General features: G+C 49.1%; 1 protein-coding gene across 1 annotated transcript; it reads right to left on the bottom strand.

The window, feature by feature from the left end:
- Nucleotides 1-573: 573 nt before the first annotated feature.
- On the bottom strand, nucleotides 574-9,778 carry AGMAT (agmatinase). Its single transcript, XM_006265981.4, has 7 exons — nucleotides 9,243-9,778; nucleotides 6,975-7,177; nucleotides 4,183-4,231; nucleotides 3,321-3,516; nucleotides 2,511-2,690; nucleotides 1,876-1,960; nucleotides 574-926 (listed from the first exon to the last, which is right to left on the bottom strand). The coding sequence occupies exons 1-7, from the start codon at nucleotides 9,650-9,652 to the stop codon at nucleotides 853-855; spliced, it is 1,197 nt and encodes a 398-aa protein (XP_006266043.3). The 5' UTR covers nucleotides 9,653-9,778; the 3' UTR covers nucleotides 574-852.
- Nucleotides 9,779-9,872: the final 94 nt, after the last annotated feature.

The following is a 9,872-nucleotide window of genomic DNA, read 5'->3' as shown; positions in this document are numbered from 1 at the left end:
TCTTTAAGCTACTCGGGGAGCAGATGCAGCAGGCTGGTTACCTTCATCAGGCAGCCACGCTGCTTCATTAGGCACAGCACTTTCCAAAAGCTGCTCTGAAGTTTAGTGACTCTTCCTAATCCCCTCCCTGAGGATGGTATGTAACCCCAGGGCAAATCCTGCCTCAATGGATGCCACCATTGAGACATGGTGCATTAGGCACCAAGTCATCTGCTAATGTAGAAGTTGGAGCTACAACATCTATGATTTGGACCCACCGCATAGAGGGTCAAAGGAAATTCTGGTGTCTTGGTTTTTCCACACTCATGAGAGGGGACAAACATTTGATCCTAAGGCAGAACTAGGCATTGGAGATTTTCACCCATTTACATTATATCTGCATATTTCTCCCTGCCTAGACTTAATTTGAACACAAAGACGGTTCCTTTTAGAGGAGAAAAGCTGCTGTGTATATAGAAAGAAGAGCTCAGAGTGCTGCTAGCTATTTTATTACAATGAAACATCCACACACCTGTCCCACCAAGGTCCTCCAAATGGACTGGCCAATCCCATCAGCTGCATAACACAAATAAGGAGCTTGGAGTTGCTTTATTCAGTGAGGAATTACATTTATTCTCTACTGAAAGGCTCTGCATTAACTGCACAGGGGGAAGAAGGGCAAAAAAGGAGTGGCAAAACAGATCAAGGTTGTTCCCTGCAGGCTTCCTTAACATAATAAAAACAGAGTCTTTGCTGGGGAAGGCTGTGGTAAAGTGAAGGTGACTTGGTCGCTGCCGTGCTAATATGTTACAGTGGTAGGTCCTGAGTGTCAGTAATGTCATTAGCATGAGCTGGAGCCTGCCATAGGAGGGCTTATGCAGTTTTCACTTGGGGGAGAGCACACAGCATTTCAAACAGCAGGTTCGCAGCCGTGAGGGCCGTGTTCCCTACAAAGAAAAGGCCAGAAATAGTTAGAGGGCTCATCTTACTACCGCTGCAGCAAGGAGTCATTTCCAATTCAGCATCTACAGTCGCATCTCGGCACTGTTCTGAAACTGGCTTCGGGGCTACATCTACATTCTAGTACCTATATGTCTATTCATTTGTCCTACTGAGGAACGGGTGAAACGAACCCATGCTGAGCTTGGTGCTTCTGTGATTGGGTTGCTACTTCTAATGAAGCTAGTTCAGCGCTAGCATGAGTATCCCTATATTATGCTGTTGCCAGTCTAGTGTAGATGCTCCCAAATAGGCCAAAAACCCCATTTAGATCAAGGTGGTTCTTGATTCTTGTGCAGATTCATCTGCAGGACCTGAGCTGCAGTCCTAAAAGCCATAATGTACAACAGGATTTTACTTATGAAAAATCACAGCATCAAATGTATTTAAAACTGTACGATTTAGTTCCACCCAACGCCCTTGTTTTCTTTTAGCAGGACCTCTACTCCCACTCCCAGAGGAGAGAATAATTAACAGTGAGTGGCTGAACAGTCATACAAGCATCATGCAGTAGACTAAGGCCACATCTACACTGCCAAAACAGTCACAAACCCCAGCCAGCGCTAGTGCGCTGCTGGTGGCATCTGCAGAGAGCTGTAGCCTTTACCACTGTACAAGGTTAGATAAAACACTAATGTATATCCATCGTTGTAGCAATCCGAGCAGTCAATTATACATCCAAGGCTCATACTTCCTGAAGCCACAGAGACCATCATAACTGTCCTGCCTTGACTGCGATTTGAGGACACTCAACCTGTTCTGAACCTGCCATTTCATTTTGGCTGTAAGTAGCATCCACTCAACATAACGTTAGCCCAGTCAGCTAACGACAAGCACCACGTGTAGCAATTCTGTCAGCCTGTCCTGTTGTCCTAAATGAGGTTTCCTTTGACTCACCAGAAGCATCATAGATTGGAGCAACTTCAACGAGGTCACATCCCACTATATTCAGTCCTTTGCAGCCACGGATGATCTCCAAAGCCTATAAAAGTAATAAAAGGGCTGGTTACCTGGGTTGGGTAGCAGGATACTGGGCTAGACAGACCATCGTCTGACCCAGTGTGGCACTTCTTACGTGCTTAACTTTGGAATCATTCTGCACCTTTAAATGAGAGGAGCGTGTTTTGTTCTTTAAACAGTTGAGGAAAAATCTGTTAGGATTAAGTCCATGCATTACTGCCGCTCTAACCTATGCTTTCTGATTAGTATTTGTTATATGGGAGTGCCCTGAAAGCAGGGAGCTAGATGTAGAAACACAGGTCCCATCGGGCTACACATCAGCTCAGTCTCTCCTGTATCGATGGGTAAATTCCACTTCTGTCAGTCAAGCTCCACACGACTAGAGGAATCTTAAATGGTACCAGCCCCCGAGACTACAGCCTTCCTCTCTAAGCACATTTAACTCGTTTTGATCCCTGACCCTTCCCGTTCCGGGACCTGAAGTGTGTAAGTTGAACGCCTGCCTTTTCTGCGCCCATGATCTTTCCTTTACTGTCTGAACATTTGAGAGCAAAGCCCGGGCACCTCCTTACCTGAGCAGGTGTGAGCCCGGCAATTTCAGGTGTCCCGGTCCCAGGGGCAAAGGCGGGGTCTAAGCCATCGATATCAAAGCTGATGTAAATGGGCTTGTCTCCCATCTGCTTCCTCACTTCTCCCATCAGTGGTACCAAAGACTTCATCCAGCAGTCCTCAGCCAGGACTACCCGGAAGCCCTATTAGAGGAAATAAAAAACAAGCATCAGACTCCTACTGCTCGGAGACTTCCTGCCAGGAGAGGGATGTGCACATGAAACAGGTCAGAGGTACAATGGTCCCAGGTCACATTTATGCAAACAGTTATCCCCAACCTGACTAGCCCAAAGCAGGCATCCTCCGAGCTGTACTACCTGCTGTTCCCAGGCATCCCTGATCCTCTTTCTCCATTGCCTCCAATATGTAGGGCAGTCAGAGCCTACAGACTTGGCCAGCTGTATTTTCCTACAAGGGAAGGTACCCCAGCATGCTAGAAACAGAACAGGCAGGAGAGCTGTACAGGAGAGTGTTTTCCTTTCTAGCCACTGCTCAGAGAGGCCGTGGGGACTGCTGATAAAATGATAGCAGATAGGGTTTTCTTACTCTAGGATGCATGATAAAGTGATACAGACTGGGATAAGGGCCCCATGCAATTGCATCAGTGAATGAGTAATAGCATCTTCTCCCTTCATTCGCTAAGCAAGCCTCACGATAACCCATCCAAGTAGGGGAGAGATTTACTCCCAGCACTGAGCTCTCAATGCGGGCGCCGCACTGCCCGCAGGAGCAGGCGCAGCCCCAGAGAAGGTTGTGGCCGCAGAATAAGTTACCTGGTCCCGGCTGTATTTGCAGGGATCGGGGCTATACGAGGAGCCTCGGATTCCAATCTGAACCACACGCTTGCAGTCCAGGAGCCCCTCGTCCACGCAGCGTCGGAACGGCGTCCCGTGGTAGATCTTCTCCCCCAGCGCCTTATCTCCCGTGTCGGTGTGAGCATCCACGTGCACCAGCCCCACCGGCCCGTGCCTAATTGGGACAGGGCAGCCGCAAACACAGTCATGTTAGCACCAGGCCCGCTCGTGGGCCCCAATGTGATTTTACTCAACCGTTCAGCATGGCACTGCCTCGGAGCCTTTGCAATTACAGCTCTGCCTCTCGCCACAGCCCGTAACTGTGTTACAAGCACGGATTACCCCACCAACTAACTCTCAAGACAGTGATAAGCTGAGGGAGTGGGGAGCACGGTGCTGGCTAAGGTCTGCCCTGCCAAAACAGAGGAGGGGTGAGAGGCTTCCAGCCTCCAGTCACTGATTTACAGCCTTCTGCCACTTGTTCCTGCCCAAGCATCGGTCTGGCTGCATCTGAGTACTGCATGGACCTCGCCGTCCCAAAAACACAAGACGTCCATGGTAAGTCTAGGCTTGCCCAGCACAGCGTAAGGGTCCACAGTCAAAGGTGAGGGAGCTATCCCCAGAAGGCCTCAACTACAGGCGCACGCTAAAGCACTTAAAAAAGGGTGTGGAAGGGAGGGACATGCAAGCACGTGCCAGCTGAACTGGGGTAACTGGCTCCTATATCAGACAGATGGCCCAGTTACCATGAATCAGCTGAAGAGCATGATAATCTTACGGCGTATCATCTCTCCGCACTCATGATGTCTCTTTAGTGCACACGTTCAGGCTTTGCACTTACTTTTCTGAGACAGCCTGCAGGATAGGGTACGTTATCGTGTGATCTCCGCCTGCAACACGAGAGGGAAACAGAACGTGTCACGTGTAAAAGCAGGCCGGCACTGATTAAATGCATTTAAAATGATAGCGACTGCTGTTTACATGACACCTCGTCTATGGATATCGCACCACGTGACGGAGAGAGGGATCGCTAGATGGAAGTCACTGCATCGGTTCGTTCTGTGCTTGTACAGTGCTGAGCACAAACCAGATCTCCGTCTGAGACTACAGCTCCGAAGAGCTCTGCTAATACACATAATATTACTCCACCTAATTAAGTTCCCTGAAGCTTTACGTGGGTGACAGATTCTGGGAAAACACTCCAAAATCCAGACAGCTGTATCCATCTGGCTTCAGCTGCTACTCAAGGGCAGCTTCCATGCGCCCTTGTAGTGCGCAGAGCTGAACTTTCAGCAATTACTATTGCTAAGTGCAGCCGCCCACTGTTATTCACTCCTCATCTGTACTTACTGCAGCATTGCTGTATATTAACTACCCCCAGAGGTGCTCTTGCTGTTGTAAAAGGGATGAAATAAGATCTGGAAGAGATCAGATTTCACCTGCCAGAGGAGTGGCACCACAGCAGTGCAAAGGGAGAGATCCTTGCTAGACATTATAAATAGAGGCATAACGTGTCTAAATATGGATCCGGGCTATTTGAGGAGGCTGCAACTTAAATTTGCAGTTTGCCTTCCACATTGCCATCGCTTTATATAATCACAACAGCTAACACTGTTACTGTTGGCAAAATCACGGGCGCTCAAGTTAAACAGCAGACAGACACAGGCAGAGACACAATCTGATTCACTGCCTGCCCCGAACATAATGCACTGGACAAGGTTCAACTCCATTTAAAATACAAAGCATTTTTCTTTGGAGGCATCAACTGCTTTTATTTCTGATCCCGCTAAGCAGGCTGACAAAATACCCTGAAAATCAAATGCAGTTTTAGTCTGCGTTCAACCTGTAAAACAGGTCCCTCTCTAACCCTGGCTATTCAGTTTTAACACAGCATTAAAAGGCATCATTTATCCTAGGAACCTCAGATGCTAATAAATAATAAATCACATTCCCTAACTCAGCACTGGGCTTTGTGCAGATTTCAGGTTTATCACACACGTTTTACTGTGCTTGGTTATTTCTGATAGACTTATCCTAGCAGATGAGGACACACTGCAGGAGAAAACTGCAAATATTTTGCCGTCATTAAAAGAACATTGTTGACCGGTAGATAGATGATACCTGGCTCTTTGAAGCAAGTTACAGCTAGAACAAGCCAGCTGGAAGAATTCAGCTTTCATTGGGAATTTATTTTTAAAACATGTAAGACAAGCGAATTAAGAAAAATATATATCATGTACAGGCACCCTGAGCAGGAGCTGGACTTTTCTGGTCTTATACTTTTGGAAGAATAACTATATACACACCCCCCACTCCATACATATACTGCCATATATATATATATATATATGAATGATCATTTTTAGTTACTTTGCTCCATCTAGTCTGGAGCACTCACATCTTTTGGTTTTATTAGCCATTCACCTTTACAGCCAGATGTTACCAAGAGCTCGGGACTTCAAGAGCACAAGAATAGAGCCAGGACTCCTGGGTTGTCTTCACAGCTCTGCTGTGAGTTGGGGCCTGACTTTGCCGATTGGTGAAAGCCTGGTTTTTCGGAGGTAGCCAATTTACAGCTAAAGTTGACAGGGGCGGCAGGCTGTCGGTCTCTGAAAGTCACTCCTTTCCCTGCCCTGTGCCTCAGCTCCCACGTCTGTGCAATTAAAATGATTCTAATTTGCGCTTTGGGATTCTCAGCTGGAAGTCACTAGAGAGAGGCAAACTCTTTTATTCCAGAAATTATTTAAACCACAACAAGACTGTGTCCAGGCAAACCAATACGCTCATCTAAATAGCAGAAACATCCGATGACTTGTCTACTGGAATTTCACCTGTCGTACTGGGCTAATTAAACTGCTTTGGTGACTAGTCTCTGTGTGGACACTGCTTCAGAAGAAGAGCAACTTTTTTTTTCAGTTCAGCTTAAACCTCTTCCAAAGTGACATCAGTTCAATCACAAGGAGCTTTAGAATAAGAGCATCTACATGGAGGATTAGACCAGTATAACCTTATTGGTTTAAATTCATACCATAGCTTCTCCCACTATCACTGTCCCAGGTCAAGAAGCTTTGAATTAGGATTCTCCCTTACCTCCAATAGTGTGACAGAATACGGGTCTGCAAGCTATAGATTTGGATCTGAAATCAGATAACTACACACACACACCAGCCAGCCAATATAATGAAAGCAATATAGTGCCAACATGCTGTTTGGAGAACTTTGCCCATTCATTACAAATGAATACTGGGAGGTTGCTGAACCCCTGGCTGTCTGGTGAGCAACGAAGTCCCAATACCAGGCAACATCAGCTACTGCCGTTGAGCATATACGCTGACAAGGAACTGGACTAAGCAGTGGATATTTTTGTTCAATAGTACTTCAGGGTCGTTTTCTCATCCATATGCAAAATACCAAGTTGATTAAGGAAAAAACAACTAGGAGGAAATGCTGGAAGCAGCGAAAAGCTGATGGAGAATGAGTTTTTTCCATAGGGAAGGGATCGGTTCTACCTTGCTCTCAACGCCCTGTAGTCAGTGAAGGTTGTAGGGGAGGAAGGCGATGGCCTCAGTGCCCCAGGGCTAAATAACCCATGTTCCAGCACATGGAGACAGGGCCCTTCCCTTGGGTCCTTACCCAGCACGAGGGGAATGCAGCCCGTTGCCACAATCTTCCGAAAGGCTTCTCGGATTTGCCGGCAGCTGTCCTGCAGGTTGTAGAGGTTCACATTCACATCGCCGAGGTCAGCAACCATGAGGGAGTGGAAGGGCGCTGCCCGGGTGCTAGGGTTGTACCTCCTCACCATCACCGACTCGGCTCGGATGTGGCGCGGGCCAAACCTGGAAGAGAAAGAACACCACGCTCTACGATCTAGTAAGGAAAGTTGCACGGGATCAGGGGACGCTATTCCCAAGGGATGCAAACTCCTCCTAGATATGTGGGCGGTGAAGGGTGGGATACATCTTGTTGGAACGACCATTGGCCCAAGAGGTTCACGTGTGGTTTTGGCATTGTGGTTGCAATTTTCTGTCAGGGGCATAAATGCCTCTAGGTCTAGCCAGAGACCTAAGTGCAAATCTAGAGTGACCGGCAAAGGTTTGGAAGAAAGACTCTCGACTCCTAGTGCCCAATTTGAGCTGCCTGAAAAAGACCTAATTTTTTTAGAAAAAGTTGAGCGTTCACTTTATTATATTCAGCTCTCTTTAAAACAAATCTCAATTGCGCCTAGATCTGTGACAGCCGCACAGTCCATCTGTTGAAACGTTCAGGCCTCGCTCATCACGGCAGTGAGTGGCGCGGTCTATCACAGCTACCGCACAACCGCTTCCCTTGAGGCAGTGGGAATGATTTGGAGTAGCTCTTTCCCTTTCTGCCTCCTTGGTTATTGTTGTGGGCAAGCTGCAAGCATTTACTGGAAGCGAGTGTCTTAGGTTTGGGCTACCTTACAGAGAAGGCTTTATTTCCTCTGTTCACAACCATCATCCTGCAGGCTGGCAGGCTCTGAGGATCACAGCTGATTTGGGGGGGGGTTTACACCACGTTACAGTCCGGGAGGCAGCAAAGCTTAGGGCTGTGCGAAACGGTATCGTTCTGTTTCGACGGAAACAGCGTTTCGTTTCGATTCGAAACTGTTCTGTTTCGTTTCGTTGAAACAGTTTTGACGCTGTTTCGTTTCGCCCACAGGCTATAAGGGGGAAGCTCGAAACAGCTTATAACTTTGTCATTTCTGGCCTGATTCAGATGACACTTGCAGGAATGGTAGCCCCTTCTGAAGGCATGAAGCCTGCCAAGGTTCAAGGAAATTGGTGAAGGGGTTTAAGGGAAACTGCACCTCAAGCTGCACCTCACTGACACCAAGGCGGAAAGCAGGGCAGTTCAAACAATGCGGCCTTTGATGCAGCTTTTCCATCCCTCCCCCCGAGCACTGGGATTGGAAGGGACCTCAGGAAAGGATTTCAGCCACTGGCCAATTACACAGTCAATAACGAGCGCAGTCCTTCCCCCTCCCTCTCCTTACTTTGGTTTCTGTTTCCCTGCAGGCAAGCCCAGCTCCAGCTTCAAAACCCAAAATGTTCTGAAAATTGTTTCAACTTGCCTTGTTTCGTTTCGAGGCTGTTTTGAAGCTCTCCATTTCGTTTCAATTTCACGGTTTCGACCTCGAAACGAGTCGAAACGAAACTGTCGGTGAAATTTCGCACAGCCCTAGTGAAGATGTCACCCTTGCCATCACGCTAGCAGTGTAGCCACGCAGGGTGACAGCCCTTTCTCTACCTGGTGCCTTCACTAGTAGGATATAAGGCGGATGAGCAAAGCATTGTCCTTCCCCATGACAAAACCATCATCAGTCAAGCCCCTCTCAGCTCCAGATATCTATCTCCTCAATTTAAATACCTGTCCTTTGCCTAATGATTCCTGAACCAAGGGGATAGGAAGAAAAGAGTCCTATACGGTGGTACAGGAGTCCATGAGAGAGAGAGACAGGCACTGCTGGACTCATGGATTCAGGTTTAACGCAGATGGGAGCAAACGCAATTGTGACTATCCAATCCGACCGTTTGTGCAAACCAAGCAAGCTGTCACTTCTCTTCCTCCAGGAAAGGCAACAAACTCGCACTCACACCAGGCACCTTTGGGTGGCACTGAACGGGATCTACGCTTTGCCTGGTCCCTGCAGCTCAGGGCTGAGACCAGGGTCCAGCCGCACGGGGAAATCTGCCCGCGCCATCCCTGTTTCCTGCATAAATAAAGATTCACTCCCTGGGCTTGTCCATCCTACATAGACAATCCTTGGATGTTTCCGAGCCTCAGGTGGAAACGGGTGGTTTCTGTGGGCGGTAGCACTTGACCGGCAGCCTGCAGCAAATAGGTGGTACCTGCCCCCTTAGTGTAATTGCTGCCACTTACCTTGCACCGGGACGGTTGGAGGTTCCCGTGTCAAGAGGGACCCCAACGAAAGCTGCGTCCAGCCCCTCCGCAGACGTCTGCACGGGTAGCTTCAGCATGGAGCAGACCCCCACAGGCCTGGCCACTGACTCTGCGCTGGGAGGGATGTTGAACCTGGAGTCGGAGAGCGAGCGGCGAGACACAGAGGGCCCCGACAGCAGACGAAAGACCCTCCGGGGGAAGCCGAGCATGGAGCCAGGAGCTGCCAGGTGAGCCCTGACCCCCGCGCAGGGGCGAGCTGCACCGCTGGCGAGTGCAGGCGGCTGGGGCTTGGCCAGACAAGTGCCCGCGAAGGTCCGGGTGCCGAGCCCCTCTTTGCAGAGCACCCTGGGGAGCAGCTTGCTGCGACTCAGGGAGAAGAGGTGCTCCATGCTGCACTCCTCGCTCCCAGGCAGAGCAGAGACAGAGACACGACCACAGCTGCCCTCTCTCAATGTGGGAGGCAGATTCCTGGCCCGGGCAGTAGGCACAGCCCTGTCATTTCATCCCCCTCCCTCCCCCTCGCGGGTTCAAAGTGCAGCCCGGAGAAGTGCACTCCTCCCCATGCCCCCAGCATGAAGGGCAGACATAAGCAGCTTGCAGCTCAGCCAT

The sequence above is a fragment of the Alligator mississippiensis genome, chromosome 13, assembly GCF_030867095.1.
Source record: "Alligator mississippiensis isolate rAllMis1 chromosome 13, rAllMis1, whole genome shotgun sequence".
In the NCBI taxonomy this organism is placed as follows: domain Eukaryota; kingdom Metazoa; phylum Chordata; order Crocodylia; family Alligatoridae; genus Alligator; species Alligator mississippiensis.
Note: the sequence above shows the minus strand (reverse complement) of the source record. Positions and strands in the feature narration are given on the sequence as shown.